Source organism: Procambarus clarkii, chromosome 86 (genome assembly GCF_040958095.1).
Source record: "Procambarus clarkii isolate CNS0578487 chromosome 86, FALCON_Pclarkii_2.0, whole genome shotgun sequence".
Lineage (NCBI taxonomy): Eukaryota > Metazoa > Arthropoda > Malacostraca > Decapoda > Cambaridae > Procambarus > Procambarus clarkii.
Window position 1 is genome coordinate 10,829,830 of NC_091235.1, and position 27,476 is coordinate 10,857,305.

Genomic DNA, 27,476 nt, shown 5'->3' on the forward strand with positions numbered 1-27,476 from the left:
TAGCCAGAACGCACTTCTCAGCCTACTATGCATGGCCAGATTTGCCTAATAAGCCAAGTTTTCCTGAATTAATATATTTTCTCTATTTGTTTTCTTTTGAAATGATAAAGCTATCCATTTCATTATGTATGAGGTCAATTTTTTGTTATTGGAGTTAAAATTAACGTAGATATATGACCGAACCTAACCAACCCTACCTAACCTAACCTAACCTATCTTTATAGGTTAGGTTCGGTTAGGTAGCCGAAAAAGTTAGGTTAGGTTAGGTTAGGTAGGTTAGGTAGTCGAAAAACAACTAATTCATGAAAACTTGGCTTATTAGGCAAATTGGGCCTTGCATAGTAGGCTGAGAAGTGAGTTCTGGCTACTAGGTACGACATATATATATATATATATATATATATATATATATATATATATATATATATATATATATATATATATATATATATATATATATATATATATATATATATATATATATATATATATATATATATATGGGAGATGCCACTTGGCGGGCCAGGGTTCGATGATTCATAGGAGAAGTATTCAATTTGTTTAAATATAACTTGCTAGAACACTATATTGTTGAATGTGACACCGTAAAAGATTTTAGACCTCCTGGCCTATTGTACCACCAACTGTGTAACTATTTCATTGACTCAGGTGTTCTGGACGACATCCTAACAATTTATCCAAAATTTGCTTGTCCATTTTAAAAGATGAAGAACAATTTTATTTATATTATTTTTAAGCTGCATCTCTTATGAACCCATCCCTGACCTTGTGTGGCAGTGCACAATAGAAAGTTGTATTTACATATTCGCATATTGAAACGTGTATTGTCTAATGTAGATGATTGTAATCCCATGATATATATGTGCTTCAGCCTACCGTTTAGACCTATTATCTTGTGTGACAGTGAATACCAACATTATCCTCACTCTAATGAGACCTAATTGAATTCCTCAGATTAGGCAAAATTGTAATTATTTTTTATCAATAAAGACGTTAATAATAATAATTATAGGTACACAGATGATGAACACTAGGGAACTAAATGCAATAAGAGCCCTGATAACCAATGTAACAACGACCCAGTGGGCACAATACCCCAAGATAGGCATTGGATCAACGTTTATGACGTTAGTTCGACATTGAATCAACGTTTATGACGTTAGTTCAACGTTGAATCAACGTTGATTCGACGTTTCTCTTCAACATCGACGGATGTTGTGCCCACTGGAGACCACCTCACACACATATAGCCAACCTGGAAGCATTAACAAATGCTATATTGGCATCGTAGAAAAAGGTGAGAAATCAAACTCTAATTCTAAACATCATACTCTATATCTAAATGCTTATTTAAGTTCTAAACACTAATTACCTTTATATCACTCTCTGGGACCTTTAGTGTGAGTCAATCATCTGGACAACAAAAGTATAAGAAATATATATTAAATTTATTGATTCTTGATAAATGCAAGTGTTTTTTGTTTATAAAAATTACATTTCTGCAAAAACAAACAAATAAACACTAAATTTTCCTTTATAAAGGAGGATCATGAGAAATTATTTGACAGGAAATCAGCTGAGAATATTTTAACTCATAAAACTATATAAAAAATTAAAAGCATAAAATACTACCGATTTAATTATTCAATATAAAATGCCAGTCAAATCAAAAGCATAAAATCTTGCCAAGTTGTAAATTATTAGCCTAATGAGTATAGTTCAGATGATATTCATAAGTGAATTAATCATGTATTAAATCTGAAGTATTATTTGTGAAACTACTTATTATTTTAAGGAAGGAGAAACACTATTAAGTACAAAGGATGATACTAGTGTTGTTAGTATATTTTGGAGAAAATTAGTTTGATGCTGAAAGGTTAGTGTGAAAATTTTACACAGTAACCCGTAACTTTTAATAAAAATTTATAATACACCTATAGCCCTCTTGCAAGCAGCCTCATACAACCATGTTATGTTTATACAATTTTGGAAGTCTGTTCCATTTTTTGAGTTGTATACACCGTTAGTTGTCAATGGCGAGCAATATATTGATGGTTAGAGCAGTGATTATCAATATTAGAACCATGATTGTTCTGGCGTATCTCGATTTACAGTATAATATTATGATTACAGAATAATAATGGGGATCTGGGGGGAAGGGGACCTTGCTCTAACCCACCTTCCCGGCCACATCTGAAGAAACGGCATTGCTTTAGTACTGAAGCAATGTTGATTTGATTAACGTTTATCGCAGCGACGTTGGTTTAACGTTACTCGAGCACATCTTGCTACTGACAAACCGTTGACTTCCTCTCCCCTTCGAAACCACTACAGATGGTGGCCCCTCAAGTGAATAATGAAAAACCCACGAACTGTATACATCTCAGCACAGCTAGCGTGGACTATTTCATCCCAGTGGGCACATGTTGGGCAATATTCAACGTCACTACCAAAGGGGGGGGGGGTGGGCCATATCCAAGAGTGACGTTGGTTCGACGTTGATTCAACGTTACTGGTGCATGTTTCGCTCACTGGGGCTGAGCATAATAAGATGCCATACAACACGTACAATTGTCTTCTCAACGTGGCAAATTTATATACGGTGACCTAGTAAGGTGATTATCATATAAATTATAAAGATTACGGTGAAATTTTATCGAATTATATACAATAGCGACTTAGAAAATTATACATATAAAAAAACAGGTCCCACGGTAAACTGTTCTTTGATTTTGCATAGGAAAATGTAGAAAGCATTCACATATATTATACTAAAGTAATGGTTTAAATTTCATTTGAAATTTACTAAAGACATTTAGGTCACATTATATTCATTCGACTTTGGGTGCATTGATTAGCAGAGTCAAACACACTCAGAGCAGAGTTCGATTCTCGGGCAGCGAAAGACGTGTTTGGGACGCTGCCTTACAACTGATGCCTCTATTTACCTAGCAGTAAATAGCTACTCGGGAGTTAGGCAACTGTTGTGGGTTTTATCCTGGGGAAAGGCTAGGCGTTGGCCAAGAAAGAACCACGATAAAATAAGAAATATATAGATACATTTTAATTTTTAATTCATTCCTCGCCCTATCGATCAGTCTAACTCATTTTAGAGTGTGGTAAACCCAGTGACTTCATTCGCATCTAACGCCGTATACTTTAAGATGATGACTTTAATATTAGCGATGTGAACACAAATCAAGTAACGAAGAAGCAAGGGGCCAATCAATTTTAATTATCAAGGGAAAGCGCCAAGCCATTACGACTTTATATCACTTACAAGGGGGTCAGGATAAGAATTTGGGATGGGATGAGTGGGAGAAGGAATGGTTCCCAACCTTTTGGACGTTCAATTGGTTCCCTTCGGCGTTCAATTCCCTTTGGGGAATGAACGCCGAAGGTACCAATCAAGAGCAAGAGAGAGAGATCTACTATCACAGTGAGCAGTTGACAGTGGTGTTAGTGAGGGCTTGCACGAGTGATTGCTGACATTAGTTCAAATCAGCACTACAGAAAGACGGCCAGAGTGGCTCCACATCGTAGCCTCGGGCGAGAAGCCTACAGCGATGCTCCTCCAGCCTCGGCGAGGCCTCGTCAGTGCTGTTGGTGTGAGCAGAAGAACTCCAGAGTTTTTCTGCCACGACAGCTGCCCGAGGCCAGGTGCGAGGTATGAGGTTAGTGCGGTCTACGTACTCCCCCCACATGCAAGCTTCTCCACCCAGTACCAGCTGTTTTTGGCTCTCCGTGCCTGATGGAACACCATAAAATACGGTTTATAGCTAGTGAACAATAACAATGTTAGTTACAAGAATAATACAAATATTTCAAGCTCTATAATATATAATAATATAGGTTCGGGTTCAGACCTTGTCTGAAGACCTTGTGGGTTCAGTGAGAACCCACAAGGTCTTCTCTGAATACTTTGTATTTTCTTCTCTGAGGCTATGGATCCCTACAATTACACCAGAGGTGGTATCCATTTATTTAATATATAAATAATATAATAAAAGTATTTCTAATTGTGAAATTATGGCAATGCTCGTTATAAGAATTCAAATGATAACATCATGCCAATGTCACTACTTGTTAGTAAGAAAGTTAACCTACAGCAAATATTTTAAACTACACATTTAAGATTTTCTATCAGGAGCAGGATTCAGCAAGCATTGACATGTCTACCTATGGAAACCTTGACATCTTTCCTTGATCATAGCGACTTTGCATAAATTCAAGTTTACACGCTTTGAAAATTCACAACCCATGGAATATTGCTACGGACGCTCTTGTACCTCTTCGGAACTCTTAAAGTGTTTGACAAATGCTAAGACTGAAGAAAGATATACAGGTTTCATAACTGGAAACTTAAGTGCTTCGTGAATCCTATCCCAGCTAATAGGCATCACTTATCTATGAATGAGGTTACGAATATCATCTGTATGAATATGGGTGAAATTCAGTCTAAGAGATGCATTACTGCTAAATAGGTTTCACTGTAATTCATTTCTGAAGGATATATTTAGAAGAGTTGTTTGAATGTGAATTTTCAATGAAGATCACTAGTAGTATTAAGCATGAGTGGATGTCTGAAATGCAGCTCCATACAAGGCCTTGTGGAAAGATTTATACTCGCGCAATTTCGAAAATAATAAAAACAATTCATACTTTTTCAAAACAAAATAAAATATTAAAGGACAAACGTTACTGTTTAACATTAATTATTTGTAGCTGTATATAAAAATATATATCATATATCACTTTATTATCATTACGGACTTCTTATTAAAGTAAACTGACATGATTATGTCATATATAATATTATGCCTTGCCCGAAACGCTGTGCGTATTAGTGGCTTTAGGTATTGTATGTACTAGCTCTATCTATAAATCCAACATCATGTTTGTAACTCATCTTCTATGTATGTACTTTTACCTGAATAAACATTTGAATTTGAAACATTTGAAATTAACTTACCGTCAAAATCTTGAGGGTCACATTGATAGTACTTGTACCAGTCAACTCCGTAACTAATGTAGTTAAGGTACCAGCAGGAGGAGAGAACAGTGTTATACCCGGCAGAAGTAACCTGAAAAACACAAAAAAATATGATCCTATTCATACCGGTTAAGCGTTTGAATAGTTTGAACGGTTAAGCATTTTTCAAATGCTTAACCGTTTCACTGCGGACTGCCATCATGAGCGCAATTATAGTTTCTGCGGTATGTACACACACATGTGAGCACTTAAGACATGTGGACAATTGTGGATAAAGTCTTCAAACGTGTGGTTGCGCCTACAACTGCCAGAGGTCTCATGGGGTTGAGCAGACGTATTTTTGTAATTAAGAGAGCCATTAGCGCCCACCGAATCTTTGCGGAGGCAACATGTAATCCTATTTCATCCCGCCACCGCTTCCTTGTTACCCAAATGCCTCTTCAAACAGGATATTCGATGTTCGAACAATTATGCCTGCCTAAGAAATGTTTAAAATTATTACTTTATGAAGAGTTCATGAGAAACATACCTGGTTCAATTCATTCTTCCAGGCGGCTGGAACATTTTCATTTTTCCATACATGAACGACCGTGTCATTAGCGATGTCTACTCCATTGTCAAACACCTCCTGCCACACCAGGTACCTATGGAACGGTCAAAGACTTGGATCACCTCCCACGCTCAATTAAAATTTAATTCAATTTTAGTAAATAATACTGGCATAGGTACAATTTTGATTACAATTGATAAAACTGACCCATTCTTCTTGGGGAGGTTGGCAATGATGTCAAGGAGTTTGGTGATATAGACTTCTTCTAACTTGCTGTAGTCACCAGTAATATTGTGTTCGGCCATGAATGCTGTGATATTTGGATTGCTTTTCCTGTAAAAAGAATGTTTTATATTATTAAATTATATACGGAATGTCAATGATCAAATCATAAGAAAATAAAACAAAAATTAAACATGAATTTGAAAATACAATACTGTATACTGTGGTATAAAAACTTAAAGAATAGGTTCCATCATGATTACTATTCTGTCATACTTTGTCATGGAAAATGGATGCATTAGAGCAGGATAGGATAAAAAAATACTATATATTAAAAAAATGATGCTCATACAATAACAATACCTTACACACTATACACCGGTATGGAGAACCAACTCCATCATATTCCAGCAAATTATCCACAGCGACATCCCATAGCTTCATAAGGCTAGCTAACCGGATAGGTACCTGCTGGAAATGAGAAGCTAGCCGGACAGGTACTTGCTGTAAATAAGAAGCTAACCAGATAGGTACCTGCTGGAAATGAGAAGCTAACCAGATAGGTACCTGCTGGAAATGAGAAGCTAGCCGGACAGGTACCTGCTGTAAATAAGAAGCTAACCAGATAGGTACCTGCTGGAAATGAGAAGCTAGCCGGACAGGTACCTGCTGTAAATAAGAAGCTAGCCAGATAGGTACCTGCTGGAAATCCAGTCATCCTAAACAAAACAAAACAAAATTCCTCAAGACTAAGGCAACTCACCAGCAGGAAAAGCTGACCTCATCACCACCTAGATGGACATAGTGGTCAGGGAAGCGTCCTGTCACCTCCGTGAAGAAGGTCTTGAGGAAGTCGTAATTGTTAGTGTTAGTTGGGTCAATTGGGCCGAAAGTGCCATCTGGAGCTGAGTTGCTAATGGAGAAAATCATTTAAACATAATTAATTGTATTGGTTGATATAATGAGGTGAATTTTATTCTTAAACTTTGCCACCTTAAGACACACCTGCGAGTCAAAGACGTAGTAATAATAAACAATAACAAAAACTATATTTTTCTGACACATGATCTTCACAATTTATTTACTTTCTGTAAATAAAATTAAAACCACCATATAACATTAGACTGCTTGTACACAACCCACTTTAGTTCCAAAACTATACAGTGTAGAGCATGTAATATATCCTTACGAAACACTACTCCCAGGTGCAGAAATCTGTGGGATTATAACTAGACCTGTAAGGACTGACCTGTAGCATGGTGTGAGAAGACCAGGCTGGCCAGGGCCCCAGGACTGTGTGTGTCCTGTAGGAAGAGTACGACAATTGAAATATCACTCAAATAATGATAGCACGATATGAAGAAACCCTGCACATAAATTTATAACATGGAATACACATAGAAATCCCAATAGTGTGATGCATAAATAAACAAATCCACAAGGGCCGTGACGAGGATTTGAACTTCGAATCGAATCCTCATCACGACCCTTGTGGATTTGTTCATAACATGGAAGTTTTTTGGTAACACAGTGAAAATATTGAGTTTGTACGTCGAACCCACATCCCTGGACTCCTTAGGCAAACGCAGGTTCGATCCCATTCAGCGACCTCTCGCGGTGTTTAAAACAGAACTTGATAAACACCTCCAAAGGAAACATGATAAACCGGGATGTGATCAGCTACATCTAACCGCCTGGCTGACCAAACTATCAACCAAGAGGTCTGGCCAGAGACCCCAGCTACAAGGCTGTTAATCTTCGGAACTAATGCAAAAAAATACGGAAGCAACCCCTTCACAGGACCATTTGTCACGAATTTATAAGCTAAGTAGCAAACCTGACATATTTAGGCTAACCTGGAGTATCGAACTCAGGCAGGACTCTGATGCCTCTCAGTCTGGCGTACTCCACCACTTCGGCCACGTCCTCGGCGGAGTACACGTGGGCAGGACTGTAAGCGCCGAGCTTACTGAAGCAAAGAGGCGGGAATATGACAATATAGTTGTTGGAACCGGGCAACAAAGTGTAAATTCCAAACCCAAACTTACAAATGAAATCAAATACTGTGTATAAAATAACATATAACTCTCAGTTAAATATCACATTGTCACTTGTGCTTTAAAATGCAGCACATGCATGTATGTATGTTCTCTCTGAACAGATCATGTAGAACGAATACATACAAAACTGTACTCCCGAGAATACTCACAAGAGCACATACATCCTCAGAACAAACACACAAGAGGATATATTCCCTGCAAACTAATCCACACTAACGCTCACACACCTGAGGTCAGGGAAGGCAGTACTGACGTAAGGGAAACTCTGGTCATCCACAATGTGCCAATGGAAGACATTTAACTTATTCATGGCCATCAGGTCGAGTGACTCCTTGATCTTGGCGAGTGGCAGGTAGTGACGCGCTGTGTCCAGCATCAGGCCTCTGAGGAGAATTGGACGTTAGTCTCATTACTCACTCCAGTAAGGTCTAAAACCTGTGATATGAGCATTATGACTGTCATAGTGACCTCACTCACGTCCTGCACAGTAAACCTTCCCGCTGAAGTGTCCAAGCGCTCACCTGTGTGTAAATCTGGGGTAGTCCCTAATCTGTGTGGAGTTGACATAATAGGCTGAGGCGTCAGGTATGAGGATCTGGGAGAAGGTTTCCAGTCCCCTTAAGATGCCCCAGATACTGTGTGATATGATGGCTCCTTCGCCCGGGGCGTCGGGACTGTCAATCTGGTGGACACAATAAAATTAAATGTAATATCAAATTATATCTTTAATAAAAACTTAAATGTACTGCGACGGGAAACATCTCCCGTCACACAGGGTGCAGTTGCACCTCCACAGATCTCTAGTATCAACTCTTGATACTGGTAATGGCTCAAAAGGGCCACCACTTACGGGCTATTCATGCCCGTGCCACCTTTTGGTTGGCTTAAATCTTCATCAATCAATCTTAAATGTACTGCTATACTGTATATATATAAATATCACGTACATTTTAATTTGTTGATACACGTATATAAAACAGCTATGAAGGTAATCTACACAACAGATAGGGGTGATAAGCAATCTCTGTTTAATATGATTAATTTCCATTTCCCTTGCAGATAACTATTGGTTTAATATCATTTAAATTATAATGGGTAATATTGATTATCTTAGCGGAGTCCCTTAACACAGGAAACAAACATGAGTTTTTATCTAACAAAAGAGAAAACTTACAACTGAAAAAAATGTGTTGATTGAGAAGGTATGGATTTCACGCAGGTTACATAACTCTCATACATGCTCGTATTCATGTATATACACTTGTATACACTTATTTATATACATGTGTAAATTCCCAAATATTAGTATAACTAATGTATTGTTATTCAGTCATCTGTCGATTGCATGTAAATAAACAAATATTCAAGAGCATGTTACTGCACAGAATACATCTTTAAGACGTCTTATCTGACCCCATAAGTGACAGACGCTGTCCTTACACAGGACACGAGCACATTCCTTTACATTACCTCTTTAAAAAAGATGTTGACCACGACTAACCTAACAAAAGATCTCAATCTCAACCTCACAAACAAAAAAAATCTACCATTGCACCATTACAAATACCTTAATCGACTAACATAACCGCCATTATTACTTTAAGAAAGGTCTAGATTGACCTCATAAATTCTATTCCAATAAACCATGGACCGTCTTAGATTGACTCCTAGAGTGATCTAAGCAAAGGGCAAGTGTTGACCTCTGACCTTGATCTCGTATTGCTCATCCATGTGCTGTTGAGGGTTGTCTTGGCATGCAGTCAAGAGATTAATCTGCAGTTCATCCAGATAACCTTGGAAATCTTGGTCCTTCCGCCAGGGCTGGTTGTTCTCTGCCTGGTAATAGAGAGGAAAAGCTATGTGAGAAGGGAGGCTTTCTTGCACGCTTGTCAGCAGAGAAGACGGGGGAAGTATTCAGAAAGGTTAGATTTATTATTATTAAACATCTTTATTGACAAAATATATTTTTCTAAAATGTTTTCTTATGGAATGATTAAAGCTTTTTATTACATATGATTTTATATTATTTGAGTTAAAACCAATATAAAAATGTAATCAAACCTAACCTAACCTGACCGAACATAACTCAGTAATTCATGTTCTTAACATAATATAATGATTACTAATTCAAATAAACAAAATTTAAAAAGACATATATAACCATTTGAAAACTCCCAAGCAATACCTTTGACCATTACACCTATTCATGGTAAAAAAAGCAGTGCAACCTGGGATTCCACTGAATTCTCCAGGGCTCCTGAGGCTTCCACTAAAGCTTAACCAGGGTGTCATTCAATGCCCCCCCTCCCCCCCATGCACTCTGGCTTGTAGGCTATGAATTCTACCTCCTACGCTTCTCTTTAAATACACAAAGAAATCACATTAATGTATCAAGGTTGCAATGCTTCTTGAACATGTCGTGATGTAGTAGTTTAAGGTGTCGTGTGCTTGGGAGTACCCGGTGTGCAGGTTCGAATCCTCTTCACGGTGCCTACTGATTTCCTCAATGATACAGCACATTAATGTAATTTCTTTGTAAAACTGATTTATTGATTACTGGGTATAGCAAACAACACGTAAGATTGATTTATGATTACCGGATATAACTACACATAAGCTTGATTGATTACCGGTTATAGCAAACTACTTGCAAGATTGACTGACTGATTGCAGGTATACTAAACGTCAAATTACTACGTCATTAACTCCTTTTCCCCACGCTGCTTCACCAGCAGGAGGGAGCAAGTACCTTCGAAGATCGGGAGGTCGGGAACATGATACTGATGTACCTCTTCAGCGCCTCCTGCAGGATGTCACAGTCGAAACCCACAGTCTTGAAGCTGTAGAGTGAAAGATACACGTTCCAGTTAACACACAAGGGTGACAGGGTGACAAACACATGTTTCAAGTAACACACTAGGACACAACCTGCTCCTACTATGTAATGACTAATCATTACCCAGGTTCATACTGACATAAGGATGGGAGATTTCATCCAGACAAGAGCAAGAGGTGTATATAGATGTATATACAGTCTTTCTTTTAAATATATTTCCTTGTAAATGACATAAATTTTAGATTTATGATTCTGGCACGAATCTTCTCGATATTCCCGAGAAGATTGGAAATGATCTTAAAGGTTCATGCAACCAGCATTATTATTTTGACAGGGCGTGTCTAGGAACATTCAAGTTAATTGTCTGCAGGCGGACATTGGTACAATATATATATAGAGCAGCATTAAATTCTGAGTGTTGAGTGACCCCTGATGCCTGAAGACGCATTTAGAGTATTTCTATAGATAATATATAAACTGACGTCACACATACCCTTTGATATAGACTAACGTCACGCTCACAAACATCATTATATACACTGACGTCACACACACACACACACCGTAATACACAGACGTCACATATGCCATGATATGCCATGATATACAGTGACATCACACACACACACACACACTATGACGTAATAATATACTAGGCAATTCTGGAAACCATCACCGTAGTATCCGATTCGCACAAGTAAAATATCTAATTATATATATAGCACATATCAGATTATTTCCGTTGCTAAGCATTAAATTGATCACCATTAAAGATACATATATCTGGAGAGATCTTTTAACAACAGATATGCAAGTTTACATGCCCAAGACTCGACACCCACCTTATGCCCCAGGTTCGACACCCACCTGAAGGTATCCGGCCTGACGACCATATAGGTATCTCTGGACTCCATCATCTGTGGACGAGGCCAGATCTGGCCCACGGTAGGGGTGACCATGGGGTAGCCGCCCCACACCATGCCCACCACCCCCAGCACCATAACCATCCATGCTGTGGAGAAAGTCCAATATATATATCATAATTTACATTTGTCTGGGACATTAAGTTTATAGATGTCCTCCCTCGGTACACTGTCCAACCTCCACAACAATTGCCTAATAAATTATTACTTAATAACTAATTTAATTAATTAATTAATAATACAATTATTATTATTATTATAACTCCCGGGTGCCTATTTACTACTTGGTGAACAGCAACATTTGGTGAAAGGAAATGCTACCCAAATGCTTCTGTCCTGCTGCGGGAGTGGAACCCGGGACCTTTCGGGTGTGCCCGAAATGCGCTGACCACTACGCCAAAATCCTATTTACAAAGTAATACAAAACCGTGTCTGATTACAGTATCATCTTGTAATTAGAATACATTTGTTATCTATATTACTCAATCTCTTCAAGATAATGAAATGCTAATTCCCAAATCACTTCGAGATCTTGGAAATTTATTTAATAAAAAAGTTTTAATTGATGAAATCTTGCCTCGTAAAATTTAAAATAAAAATAAAAGTAAGATATATTTTTGTAGTACATAATTGTTATTTTGTATTTAAAACTTTTTACAATAAGCTCATCTCAAAACATAGTAAAAACATGTGTGTTATTTAATTATTTTAATTTTGAACGTAAAATGAAAACAAAACGAAGCATTATGCAAAAATGCATGACAGAGTAACTACAGTCTCTTTCTGCTAGGCTTCATTCTAGCAAATTTATCTATTACTTCATTATAATTCACCTCAATAGCGAACGCACTTTGAATGGAGAGCAAAGCTGATACCAGACAATGTATCGTAGCCCACTATAGAACAGAGGCAGGACTTTCTCAGTGTTTCAGATGTTTTTTCAGATGTTTTTCGGTGTTTAGGAATGTGTTTGAGCCGACTATAAAGGATCGGTCTGCAACTGCGCTACTTTTACGGGCTATTCATGCCCGTGCCACCTCTTGGGTGGCTTAATCTATATCAATCAATCTGTGCTACTTATTGATAAGGTCAGATAAATGTGGTACAGTATGAATATGTTAAGATAAATGAATCTGGAAACTTACAACTGTGCACAGAGTACAGATCATATACACTGAGAAATGGGGTATATCTTTCTGTGCATATATCCACGATAGACAGACAAACACGGAGGATATATGAAGATATATACGAGAATATACAGACACAGTATATACTAAATCGCATGTCATTTGGCGATCATATATATATATATATATATATATATATATATATATATATATATATATATATATATATATATATATATATATATATATATATATATATATATATATATTTAAGTATACTGTTGATACTCAGTTTCTCGGCACTTTATTTTTCTACACTGCTAGAGCTCATTATTTCTTTCTATGTCTTTGAATGGTTTTAAAGACTCTTGTACGATTTCACTTTGACGATGGCGTCTGAGTACGTGTCGCCGTACGGCTGAAAATTCTAATATGATCACATTAAATGAACAAATCCACAAGGGCCGTGACGAGGATTCGAACCTACGTCCGAGAGCATTCCAGACGCTGCCTTAATCGACTGAGATACGACATGGTAAAAGATTTGTGGATTTGTTCAACTGATGCATCACGCTATTGTGATTTCTGTGTGTAATCATCACATTATCTGCGTTCTCAAAATGCTTTGGATTTTGAGCACTAAATTTGCAAGCCGCTTTTTTAAAATGCTCCATTCTTTTACCTGCGCATTTATAACAGAATCTAAAGACACTAAGTTGGATTAAACCAGGGATTTCTTCATTGAATATCAACTTGGAATCTTTTTCTTCGGCACTCGCTTTGCTGCCTACATTCTATATTAACATCACATTTACCAACCAACTTAATTGCTTCATTTGCAATCCGTTTGAATTCAGATTCATACTCATTTCCTATATTTGTCATGTTTTACAAAAAGCCGACTCAAATGAGAAGCTGTTACCAAATCTATACAACGTTTCTGTAACTATCTGGATAAATTGAAAATCTTGCTAGCACTCTACTTCAGAATATAAGGGAACGAAAGAGTTTGCGAATTTGTTTTTGTAAAGGAGCCATTTTTGACACATTTGCGTATACTACGCCATTGGTTGTATAGAGGAATGATACGTCACTGATTGTAAAGAAGAATGATACGTTACTGGTTGTATACAGGAATGATACGTCACTGGTTGTATAGAGGAATGATACGTCACTGACTGTATAGAGGAATGGGGGAGGGGGCAACAGGAATGAGGGAGAGGGAAACATGCAGAAGGGAGGTAAATAAAGAATGGTGGGAGGTAAGGGAAGGAAGAATGAAGAAGGAAGAGAAGAGGGAACGAGAGAGAAACAGCATGAGGGAAAAGACGGCAAGTACGAAGCAGGATTGGACACTATTAAAGATTGAGGGAGAGAGAGAGTGAAGAAACGAGGGAGTAGGAAAAGAGAGGAATGGAAAACTGAGAGGGAATGAAGAAGGGAAACAGGGGGACGGGAAAGAGAGGTGAAGGAAGGAAGGAAGGAAGGGGAGAGGGAACATCAAACAAGAGGGAAGGGGAAACGCATGAGAAATTTTCCATATGCTCCACCGGGACCCTGAATTCCCACGCAGTTGGCGACAGCCAGCCGTGCTTGGTGGCGGGTTGTTGCTGGGTGGAGGGTTGCTGTGGTGATGGATTGTTGTGTGGTGGCGGGTTGTTGCTGGGAGGAGGGTTGCTGTGGTGATGGTTTGTTGTGTGGTGGCGGGTTGTTGCTGGGTGGAGGGTTGCTGTGGTGATGGATTGTTGTGTGGTGGCGGGTTGTTGCTGGGTGGAGGGTTGCTGTGGTGATGGTTTGTTTTATCGGGTTGTTGCTGGGAGGAGGGTTGCTGTGGTGATGGTTTGTTGTGTGGTGGCGGGTTGTTGCTGGGAGGAGGGTTGCTGTGGGGTGGAGAGTGATGTGTGGTGCTGGGTGGAGGATTGTTGCTGTGGTGGAGGGTTGCTATGTGGTGCTGGGTTGTGGTGGAGGGTTGCTATGTGGTGCTGGGTTGTGGTGGAGGGTTGCTATGTGGTGCTGGGTTGTGGTGAAGGGTTGCTATGTGGTGCTGGGTTGTGGTGGAGGGTTGCTATGTGGTGCTGGGTTGTGGTGGAGGGTTGCTATGTGGTGCTGGGTTGTGGTGGAGGGTTGCTATGTGGTGCTGGGTTGTGGTGGAGGGTTGTTATGTGGTGCTGGGTTGTGGTGGAGGGTTGCTATGTGGTGCTGAGTTGTGGTGGAGGGTTGCTATGTGGTGCTGGGTTGTGGTGGAGTTTTTTTTTAAGTTCCTCTGTTTAGTGTCATCGGCAAATTTAGATAAGGTAATGCATAGGTCTTTATCGATGTTATTTATGTAAATTAAGGATAAAGTCGGTCTCAAAATTAACCCCGTGGTACTCCACTAATTATGTCTATTCAGCCTAGTGCATTTCCGTTTAACTACACATAAAATAACGTAATTATTAGGAGAATGTGCTAAGCCAGGATGACTATATAGCAGTTAGAAGGGATATGAGGACAAGGACCAACGGGGGATCGAACCCTGACCCGCAAAGAACGCAACTTCTGCTATACTGAGGAATCCAAGTGAACTCTTGGATCCTATTCATGTTTTGCGTTCAGGTTTAACCAATTTAATACGCGATCACCTATGTTTTTATTTGTTAGTCTCCAATGAGGAACTATATCCAATACTTTCATACAAAATTAACCCAAACACACACACACATATACACATATGGAATGAACCGTTGTCATTTTCCCTTTATTACGTGTGTGTGATACTGGCTTCCTGCCACGTTATCGTGACATTCTCCTCTGGTTTCTGAAAATTCAGATATTTTACGTTTCCGCTTTGCTGACGTCGAACAAACAAAAACAAAAATGTGCTAAAAATATCAAGATGAGTTGCCAAATGCGAACGAATTATTTGAAAACCATGATAGGAGTCTCTTGCTAGGTGATGACTTTAAATGTTGCTGTGTGCCAGATTCACGAAGCAGTTACGCAAGTACTTACGAACGTGAGTACATCTTTCCTCAATCTGTGACTTTTTGGTTACATTTATTAAACAGTTTACAAGCATAAAAACTTACCAATCAATTGTTGTTATTGTTATAAACAGCCTCTTCGTGCTTCGGAGCTCATTAACGGTTTAATAATTGTAAACAAAGCTGCCAAAGATTGAGAAAAGATGGACAGGTTCGTAAGTGCTTGCGTAACTGCTTCGTGAATCTGGACCCCATGGTGCTATAGGTTGGCAAGCGTGTGCTAACATCAAACTGACTCACCGTATGACGAAGTCAATAATCAAGAATTAGAACGGCATAAATAGACACTGATAATAATTAGACATATGTAGTGTTAAATAACAGATTTCATATTTAATATCCTTATTAAATTTAACATTCTATTTTCCTACGTGAGTCTTTGTTCTTCACCCAATGTGTTTTTCATATAACATGTCGCTTTTTACCGGAATTGACCATTTAGTTAAAAAAATACGATGTATTAAGAGCAATTAAAGCGCTGTAATATTGACATGTTCATTGCATCGACCTGGATAGGTAAGGGCCGGGGGGGGGGGGTTAGCGTGATTTCGAACCCTACTTGTTAGGCCAAACAGTCGTATTTTTAACGGAATCGGAATGTCAAAGCGAGTGAACGAGTTGGGATAATAATAATAATAAGAGATGCTGATGATAATATTAAGTTAGTCCTGCCTGCAACTAAGAACATAAGAGTCAAATAAACTACAAAAAGTCTACTGACTCATACGAGGCTGCTTCTAATTTTGATCCATCCACCAAGTGTTAGTTATATTGAGTAAGTGCTTCCACGGGTGCTGGAGGATAGTACAAGTACACTTTTGCAAGTGGTAATGACATTATTTCGTGATAGAACACGAAACAATGGGTATAAATTGAATAAAGTTTAGATTTAGGAAAGACCTGGGTAAATACTGGTTCGTTAACAGGGATGTTGATTTGTGGAAACAATTACCGCGTAACATAATAGAAGTAGGAACCCTTGATTGTTTCAAGCGTAGGTTAGACATATATGTGAATGAGTGTGGGTGGAAATAAATAGGGAGCTGCCTCGTATGGGTCAATAGACCTTATGCATTTACCTTCATTCTTATGTTATCATTATAACACATTGGTGTCAGGGCAGCTGTGTCAGATATAAGAAGCTGTGTCAGATATAAAAAGCTGTGTCAGATATAAGAAGCTGTGTCAGATATAAGAAGCTGTGTCAGATATAAGAAGCTGTGTCAGATATAAGAAGCTGTGTCAGACAGAAGCTGTTTTTTTTCTACCACAGACGTGGCCATACATTTACAATGCTAACCAGCAAATATACATTTTCTTCTGTCCTCCATGGACAGGGTTAGAGATGTGTTAAACATATAGTTCAGGGGTTTATTGAACAATCAACCACAGAAGATGATTCGGTGCTTTTAAAATGCTGAAGCTGTGTCAGATGGAAGAAGCTGTGCCAGGCAGTAGAGAAAACATGTAGATGACCTTAGTAACATGGTAAGCCATTCTCGGTCAGCAGGTGTTTAGAAAACACTTGGAAAGACAGAAGAAATGCAGGTGGGAGACTGTGATGACGCAGATGGCACCGGGTGGCAAGTATGTTAGGCAGTGTGATAAGTTAACGGAACCGATAAGATTAACAAGATGGAAATATTACCAAGTAAACAAACAAGTTCATTATCGTAGCAAAATACAGATTGGATCGTGTGGAATTAGATGATAAATAGAAGAAACAATGAAAATGGCAGCAGAGAAACGGCAGAAGGTGAAGAACGAATGAGACCAGTGTATCTGTCAGGTGAAGAAAGACTTTAAAAGATAAGTAAAAGCAGACTACAATGAGCAGAACAAAACAAGGAAAGGAGAATTAGATGAGACGTCCGCGATGACAAGATACAAATTCGAAACGGAACGGAGAGGAAGGTTGGAAAGGCCAAATACTCGATGGATAAGCTGTGTAAAGAGAGATATAGAGATAACAGAAGATACTGGAGATTAGACGACTCTGGCAGTGGAATACCCTAGAAGAGAACTTGGTAGTGATGGCTCAACCCGTCCTCCAAATAGCACTTTGAGGTATATACTTTGACTAAGGCCAAAAGTGTCGTATTAGAAAATGGTAGTGGCTCGCGAAATTGACAAAATTACCCGTTTTCTGTTTGAAGGTCGTCTGGTAGGTTAGGTTAAGGCACTTTAGTATGACAGTTTCTTGACGATGGGAACGCTCGAGAGAACGGGCTGGATGATTTGACTTGGTGTTATGCTATAGGCCTATTCAAGCCATCCAAGCGCTTACTAACCAACCAAAAAACATACTTTAATCCAAAACTAATGTAACCTCAGTGTATATACACCGAGAAATAGGGGGATATACCATTCGGTGCATATATCCATGATAGCGAGACAAACACGGAAGATATACGTGAATATACAGACACAATATAAACAGAGACAAAAGGTTAATAACCTGACGCATTTAAAACAGAAAACACTAGCTATCAGTAGGTACGCAGCCAGAGTACCTACTGATAGTGATACTGATAAGAGTATCACAGGTGTAGCAGCAGCAGCAGCTGCCTTGTCTCTCACGACAGAGAGGGATGGGAACAAGGGGTAGGCATAACTAATACAGGCGAGATGCCTTATCAGTAGATTACCCCAACCAGGTCACATAACTATTAGCAGCTGGGATTTGTCTCGCGAACCAAAAGAAGGCGAGGGACATATGAGGCTACGCTAGAGCGACTCATACGAGAGAGATGTGTCTTACCAGTAAACACACCACAGGTATCAACACCCCCTCCCTAAACCCACCCTACAGTCTACGCATATCACACATGTTTATGCTAACTAGGCTACAGGTTCACCTCTTGCGGTTGTGAGAAAATTCATTTACCTTGATTAGCTCTTTGTGTGGAGTTCGTGTATGGACATGTATGTATATGTGGCGTTCATGTATGAATATGTGTGTGTACATGGAGAGTTTGTCTATAAATATGTATGTATAAACTAGGCTCAACCCTTACGTTTCGAAGTGTGTCAAGGAAATCTGTGCAAACGTCAGCACATAAATGAATAATGTATATATAGGTATGTATATGTAAATATACATATGAAAATATACACAAGAGGTAATAGACATGTTCAGGACATAAAATTAAGACTATCGTAATGAGGAGATTGTACGTTTACCTGGCAGTTCCAACAATAATTTGCAACACCGATCTTCAGCATTTGTAGCGTACTTTTGTATAGCTGAAAAATGTTGTGTTACAGCTTCTGGGCGGCACTCAAGTCTCGTCCCAATCTACTGCAATCATTATATGAATAACATTCCCCCATTCCTCTCCCAGGTGTAACAACAACTGCTTCACAGAACCATCTGGAGGAATACAACAGTCAAGGAGCAGATGATAAAACTCGGGACAGAGGAGGACATGCTCACAGAGGTGCGTATGGAATTCGACAAAAAGTTCCAGGGGGTCTTCATGATAGAGCAAGTGGAAGTGCCTGAACTGAGAGGAATGGTGTCAATCCCAACTGAAAGTGAACTTTGAGATTACCAGAGTTGAGGTAAGGAAACATCTACTGGAACTGGATACAACTACGACTGTTGGCCCAGACAGAATCTCACCAAAGAAAACTAAAGAATGGAGTTCAAGCTCTATGCTGGTCACTTTCTATGGTGTATAATAAGTCATTGGTAACAGGAAATTTACCAGAAAGTTGGAAGACAGCAAATCTAGTGCCAATATGTAAGAAAGGGTAACAGACATGAGGCACTAAACAGGCTAGTATCCCTAACTCGTATACCATGACAAGTGATAGAGAAGATCGTGAGGAAGAGACTGGGAACACATCTAGAGAGAAACTCTTCATAACATGTCATCAGCAAGGGTTCGAGGAGGGTAAATTTTGTCTCGCAAACCTGAAAGAATTTTACGATCAGGTGACCAAAATCATATTTTTGGAGTGCCAGAAAACCTTCCATAGAGGACACCACAAGGGACTCTAGTACAAGTTCCATAAGCAGGCAAGAGGAGTGACAGGTAAGGTAAATCAGTAGATAAGGGAGTATCTAAGCAACAGACAACAACGAGTCGCAGTGAGAGATCTCAGAGTGGGAAGAGTTCAACAGCGGAGTCCCAAGGAAGTGTGTGCTCAAGTTCATTCTGTTTCGGATATATGTAAATGATCTTCCAGAGGGAATAAACTCATTCCTCTCAACGTTTGCTGATGATACACATATTATGAGGAAGATTAATTGAACATATTGGTCCATCAAATGACAACTAGAGTTTAACTCAAACAAGTGCAAAGTAATTCACTGTCATAGCAGGGAAAAGTGGAATGCACTAAGAAGTGACAGACTCCATACACAGTTTCAAAGCCCAATAGGCTTGAGAATCTGTATGTCAATTGATTAAAGGCTAAAAGGCGGGACGAAAGAGCTCAAGCTCAACCACCACAATTAGGCAAATACATTTAGGAAAGCACACGCACGCACAGAAATATACATAATAACCTTTTTCTTTTTTAGTGTCAGAATAGTTAACAGGTGGAATGCATGGTGCATGAATGCATGGCAGGGTATACATACAACCCTTCAGCACTTACTACAACTCCAACACAACATACATCAAACTGTCATATAGAAGATGTGACACTACCCACAGCTGTCGTCTGTACAGAGGGATGTAAGTCACAGAAAACCCTCTTTGTCATTACCAACACCACTCACTGTGAATTCCAAGTACCACAGGCACCCAAAACACAGGATGCCACGACAAAAAACGTCAAAAAGATACACAAAGCTGAATTTCCAAGACCGAGAATCCTGAGCAATTTCCCGGAAAATAAAGAGAACTCGGACATCCCAGATCAAATCAACATCCAACGAAAATAACAACACTCTCATCAACAAAAGAAATTAAGGAATGAAAATCAAAATATTTCCCGGAAGCTATGCAGGTTTCTTTCCTTGGAGACTTTTCCAGTTATGAGTAAACACCCTTATTTCTGAACAAAACCCATTCAAAAACTTGATTCAGACACTGTTGTACATTTATAATTGACTTTATATATTCAAGAACAAATAAATAATAATAACCAATGACTGATCATCATAATTTATAATTATACTTCGAGAATCTTAGCTTCATGATAAAAAGAATGACAACTGACGTGATAAACATTTTCTAAAAATCTGAATTTAAGTTAAAATCAGAGTGACGTTTGGAGCACATCAACGTGTTCATTTTCAAATCTAAAACACAGAATATCACAAATTAAAACTCACAAACAATTCATACTGAACAGGTTTACACTTACAACAAAGCAAGAGATAAAGCAATGACAATTATACATCGACAAAGAACAAAAATACAAAAAAAAACACTACTTACATAGTTTATCATACAAAGTAGAATTTGACATTCAACAGAGACCTTAAATACTCATTTGAAATTACAATTACAAACCAAAATGAATATTTTATCAAAAAGATATAGAAAACCTGGTGACACTGTACAGTAGGCTATCGTGCTGGCCTTCTCATGAAAGCTATCGTGCTAGCCTACTCCTGAAAGCTATCGTGCTAGCCTACTCCTGAAAGCTATCGTGCTGGCCTACTCCTGAAAGGTATCGTGCTGGCCTACTCCTGAAAGCTATCGTGCCAGCCTACTCCTGAAAGCTATCGTGCCAGCCTACTCCTGAAAGCTATCGTGCTGGCCTACTCCTGAAAGCTATCGTGCCAGCCTACTCCTGAAAGCTATCGTGCCAGCCTACTCCTGAAAGCTATCGTGCTGGCCTACTCCTGAAAGCTATCGTGCTAGCCTACTCCTGAAAGCTATCGTGCTAGCCTACTCCTGAAAGCTATCGTGCTGGCCTACTCCTGAAAGCTATCGTGCTGGCCTACTCCTGAAAGCTATCGTGCTGGCCTACTCCTGAAAGCTATCGTGCCAGCCTACTCCTGAAAGCTATCGTGCCAGCCTACTCCTGAAAGCTATCGTGCCGGCCTACTCCTGGAAGCTATCGTGCTGGCCTACTCCTGAAAGCTATCGTGCTGGCTTACTCCTGAAAGCTATCGTGCTGGCCTATTCCTGAAAGCTATCGTGCTAGCCTACTCCTAAAAGCCATCATGTTGGCTTACTCCTGAAAGCTATCGTGCCGGCTTACTCCCAAAAGCTATCGTTCCAGCCTACTCATGAAAGCCATCGTAGGAGTATAGCCCCGTTCTCCCAACTTGCCATTGGGTCAAAAATACAAACTATCTTACCTAACCAAAAACTTACGAACACAGGCAACCCAGATGTACAGAAGATCAATATTATGATGATTTAATTGCCATAATACATCGAATTTTGAACGAATTGGTCGAGTCCGTAAAAATTGGGTGCGCAATGAGTGAAGAGACCTGTTTGATGTAACGGTACAAGGGGTTTTCCCCGTTACATTAGGGTGTTTAAGGGCGGGTGGTGGTGATTGGCTGTCTGATTACATGTAATTACCCAAGTGTAGTTACAGGATGAGAGCTACGCTCGTGGTGTCCCATCTTCCCAGCACTCTTTTGTCATATTTGAAACGTAACTTTGAAATGTGAGATTACAGCTAAGCTTACAGCCACTTTGTGAAGCACTTAAAGGGAGTTGGAACATGAGCAATTTTTCACCACTCTCCGTCGTCGCTACTGTTTATGTAAAATCAAAATTGTCTATACAGTATACCTTGGTCATAAAAGTATTTGTGTGTACGTCTGATACCATACTACTTGTGTAAAGGAGGAAATGTAGATGTTTATCTCTCAGAATGTTTGGTAATATGTTTATTGTTTGTGATGTGTGTATATGTATGTATTAACACGATGTACTGAACGGGGTGAGAATAGCTTGAGCTACCTCATCCCTTTGTGTGTATTTTACATCAATAAACTTATTTCAATTTCAATTTCAATTTCAACGTAAAATCAACTGAACTAACCTATCCCAACCCACTTCAACCCGACCGAACCTAACATATCCTAACTTACCCAAACTTAACAAAGAGGAATTCTTCAAACCTGTAACCTCAAGAACAAGAGATCATAGATTAAAATTAAGGAAATGATTGATTTATGAAGATTAAGCCACCCAAGAGGTGGCACGGGCATGAATAGCCCGTAATTAAGGAAACTAAAGTGCCGAAAATATATTAGAAAGTGGAAGACGGTTGGAACAAGTTAAGTGAGGTGGTAGAGGCCAAAACCGTCAGTAGTTGTTAAGTGTCATGCAGAGTACTGGGAAGACGGGACACCACGAGCGTAGCTCTCATCCTGTAGCTACACTTAGATAATTACACACTGCTATACGTACACAGCCTACTTTCAAACACAAACACCTATCAGAAGTGGAACTGAAGCTCTACCCTGCCAGTAAATCTAAGAGAATACACATAAATTCACATTAAATTACTCAACCATCAGTCTCACATAACAATACAACACAAGAACCTAATTATCACCTATACACAGCCTCACACCAGCAAAAACATCCTTTTCCTGCATGACTAAGTGAAAACCTTATCACCCGCATGCGTTACTAAAGCTAGACGAGGAGTCACAATAACGTGGTTGAAATATGTTGACCAGACCATACACTATAAAGTGAAGGGACGACGACGTTTCGGTCCGTCCTGGACCATTCTCAAGTCGATTTTGACTTGAGAATGGTCCAGGACGGACCGAAACGTCGTCGTCCCTTCACTTTCTAGTGTGTGGTTTAGTCAAATTACTAACGCTTGACCCCGATCCTGTGCCAGGTAAGTCCACTACGGGCTCACCATAGCCCGGGCTACTTGCCCCGCTCCTGTGCCCGCTAAGCTACGGGCTCACCATAGCCCGTGCTAATAGAAAGTTGTTCCGAGTAGCTGAATCTATAACAACAGCAACATACTAAAGCTAAGCCATAACACACTACACATCACACACCAAACACGTCATACACTTGGCTCTTTTTTATGTGTGTCTGTCTGCAAAGTTAATTAGGAATGGGGCTCTGGTTTTATCTTAGGGAAGGACAAAAACGCTTGGGCACGTTTCCTTTCACATGACGCCTCTGTTCAGCGAGCCCGTGTCGGTCGGTCCGAGAGTTAGGCAACTATTGTGGGTTGCATCCTGTGAAGAGTCAGTAAAGGGGGGTACCTCGATATGATTGATTTTGATTGTTGCCGCCAGAGGCGGCTAGTTTAAAGTGCACCCCATACTTATCCTGTGAGTGGTAGCGCAAAAAGGATTACAGAGGGCACAGGTCTTAATCAGACCTCAACGGTCATGATTACATTAACAATTAATCTATCCTTCACACCTTATAATTATAATGTCAGCTAGTTAGAGAAAATATTTTATTTCAATAGCTATATATTTACAGTTAAGCATTATACATTAACCGTCGCTCTACCGTCCAGCCCAAGTGATTGGAAGACAGCAACAGACAGAGGTAATAAAAGGCCTAACTGAGCGCTAAGTCTATGAACGCCAGCAACAGAGACGTACCTGTCTAGCTGTCTAAAAGGCTCGAGGGAAAGAAAGGGTATGATATAGGGGAAAAGGGACAGGCACTGACGGACTTTATGAGAAGGACATGTGGTGAGGGGAGAATATGAAAAGGACAGGATGGAAAGAACAGTATGAGAGAGATAGCATGTCTGGGACAGTACGAAAGGAATGAGATGGAAGGGATAGGAGTAAGAGATAGGATGTGAGGGACAGAATGAGAGGGACGGTATGTGTATGACAGGATGGAATCGACAGTATGAGAGGCAAGGGAAGAGAGGGGACAGGATAAGACGGACAGGATGAGAGGGATAGTACGGAAGACACAGAATTGGAGGCACAGGATGGGACAGACAGGATGGAAGTGACAATATGAGAGAGAATGAAAGGAAAAAAAACAGTATGTGAGGCCCAGGATGGGGCGGACAGGATGGAAGGCACAGGAGGGGATGGACAGGATGGTAGGGACAGTATGAGAGGCAAGGAACGGAGGGAAGGAACAAGATAAGAGGGAGAAGAGAAAACGGTAGCGCTACTTTAACTAGAATATACTGCCCCCTCTTCTCTCGCTCTCTCCATACACCGAAAGGTCTAACGTTAACTGCTTGCCTGTGTCACCCTCCCTGCTTGTACTCACCTATTTGTGCTTGCGAGGTTAGTTAGGCTTTGGCTCTTTGGTCCCGCCTCTCAACCGTCAATCTACTGGTGTACAGATTCCTGAGTTTCTCGAGCTTTATCATATCTACATTTGAAACTGTGTATGGAGTCAGCCTCCACCACATCACTTCCTAGTGCATTCCATTTACTAACAACTCTGACACTGAAAAAGTTCTTTCTAATGTCTCTGTGGCTCATTTGAGTACTCAGCTTCCACCTGTGAACTTCCCAAGTTCAAGTTCAAGTAAGTTTATTGAGACAAGAAAAAAAATACATCTCAAAGGAATAGAGTAGCTTAGGCTATTTCTACCCCCCAGGGTCCCATTGTGCGTGTGCCACCCGTTTTAAATAATCCATCCTTGTCTACCCTGTCAATTCCCCTGAGAATGTTGTATGTGGTGATCATGTCTCCTCGGGCTCTTCTGTCTCCCAGCGACGTAAATGCAGTTCCCTCAGCCTTTCCTCGTAACTCATGCCTCTTAGTTCTGGGACTAGCCTGGTGGCATACCTCTGAACTTTTTCATTTTCGTCTTGTGCTTGACAAAATACGGGCTCCATGCTGGGGCAGCATACTCCAGGATTGGTCTTACATATGTGGTATACAAGGTTCTAAAAGTTAGTTAACCATCAGGGGGAAAGCGCCAAGCCATTACGACTATATAGCACTTGGAAGGGGGTCAGGATGAGGATTTGGGTTACCCGTCTTGTGAATGGGTAATACGAATTCAGAAACCTTACACGTTTCTGAAGGCGGTTCTGGTGTTAGCCAGCCTTGCATACACCGCCGACACATGCATACATATGTGTCACCATCCCTCTTTGACCATACAATAGGTGTAGGCACACCAGAGATTCATGCATATGTACAACTAACTTCTTTTCCTTGATGACAAAATTTTGTTTGAGTATTCTGAGGATTTAGTTTGATTTTTTTTTACTGCAGCTTCCACTTCTTGAGCAACTTTCAGTGAATGGTGGATTCTGAAGTGGATTCTGACTCCAAGGTCCTTTTATTCATCACTCTGCTTCAAGCTGATGTTGTTAATTTGGTAGTTGTGTTGTGCATTGTTATGCCCTACATGCAAGAGCTTGCATTTTTCGACATTAAAAAGCATTTGCCAGTCTGAATTATATGCCTGGGACCAAGCTCTTAAAATAATCGCAACGATACCAGATGGGATATAGACACTCTGAAGTGCCTTCAAAAGTCATTCAAGCAATTACATACTATAACAAAACGTGCAAAGAGCTTGTCCACACATGCCTTCAACTTCTCCATAAACGTCATTTAAAAGGATATCACATTTCATGGGTCCCAGACATTTGGGATACTTCACAATAAACTTATAGATCAACTGACAAAAGCAAATGTAGGATACAACTCGCATTACACAACATCTAAAATTCCTCATATGGCACGAAAAATTTATTATTTCAATATGGATCATATATTACGGGAAGGAGAGCTCTCATTATATATTAAATATCAAATAGCCGAAATATTGGCTAAATATCTCCACTCAACCAACAAGTTGAGACACATTTGACAGTGTACATCTCACTAAATCATGTGTTTTAGTACCCGCCCAGACAACCGCTGGAAATCACGATTGTCAAGCTTTGCCAATTTCATCACTATCATGCCAATGTGACGTCTTCCGACATTAATTAACATTAACACTCATGCAGTCGCCGGATGGAGAAACCCTTCGTGCAAACTGAACGCATCATCAAGAAGAAACGACTATAAACCTGTAAATACAATTCATGTAAAGTTTGAAAAAATAATATACACTCTAAGAGTGAGTTTCAGCTCTACATCGTTGTTGTCAGTGTTTGAGGCTTTTCCATACGTCCTGAAACTTGGTATTAATTATTGTGATATGAAATACATGTCTGGGACAAGAATTCTTTACCAAGTTCAAAGGTTGTTAGGCCACGTGGTCACCCATCCAGTTACTGACAGATTAAACGGTGCTTAAACTGACTTAATAATGAAATGTACATTATCCAGCATGTGAATTCGTTCACGAATAATCTATGCTGAAATACATTACTCATTATCACATTGGGCACCTGATGACATAATATTAATTTCTACACACTTATAAATATATCAGCCGACACAAATCCCGCACGATTGATACTAGATAACACATACAACAAAATCACTTTTAATTACTTCACTGTACTGTATAAGTGAAATTTGTGTGAAAATACAATAGAGTAACCTTCACCGGCGCCGTTCCTTTTGTTCAATGACCGTGAACACTTCCTGGAGCCCCATAGATGTATCACTGGTCGATCACTGCGCTAGTGTCGCCAAGTCTGCGCAACACCCACGGGTGACAACACAAATATACACGAAAACACAAAAGAGCAACACAATAACACCTTCCTACATACAAAAATAACAATACCATAGAGGATAAAGAGATTGCCTCTGGCCACCCACCTGCACACATCCTCCCAGAACAGCAGGCAAGCAGCCACTGAGCGAGGTACACCCATTTGATTACAATTTAAAGCTGCAAGGATGCGAC

At 39.7% G+C, this 27,476-nt stretch overlaps 1 protein-coding gene across 1 annotated transcript; it reads right to left on the reverse strand.

The window, feature by feature from the left end:
* Positions 1-1,454: 1,454 nt before the first annotated feature.
* Positions 1,455-27,476, reverse strand: LOC123768699 (beta-hexosaminidase subunit alpha). Its single transcript, XM_045759395.2, has 13 exons — positions 27,389-27,476; positions 11,550-11,694; positions 10,596-10,686; positions 9,554-9,682; positions 8,368-8,528; positions 8,074-8,229; positions 7,643-7,755; positions 7,036-7,090; positions 6,550-6,699; positions 5,772-5,897; positions 5,544-5,658; positions 4,994-5,105; positions 1,455-3,769 (listed from the first exon to the last, which is right to left on the reverse strand). The coding sequence occupies exons 1-13, from the start codon at positions 27,396-27,398 to the stop codon at positions 3,513-3,515; spliced, it is 1,620 nt and encodes a 539-aa protein (XP_045615351.2). The 5' UTR covers positions 27,399-27,476; the 3' UTR covers positions 1,455-3,512.

Bases quoted from the DNA above. Each gene is read 5' to 3' on its own strand.
- LOC123768699 (XM_045759395.2), bottom strand. The intron at 10,687-11,549 runs GTGGGTGTCGAA...TTCACTCTACAG, and splicing joins GTCAGGCCGGATACCTTCAG to CTTCAAGACTGTGGGTTTCG. The intron at 5,898-6,549 runs GTGAGTTGCCTT...TTCTTTTTACAG, and splicing joins GAGGTCAGCTTTTCCTGCTG to GAAAAGCAATCCAAATATCA.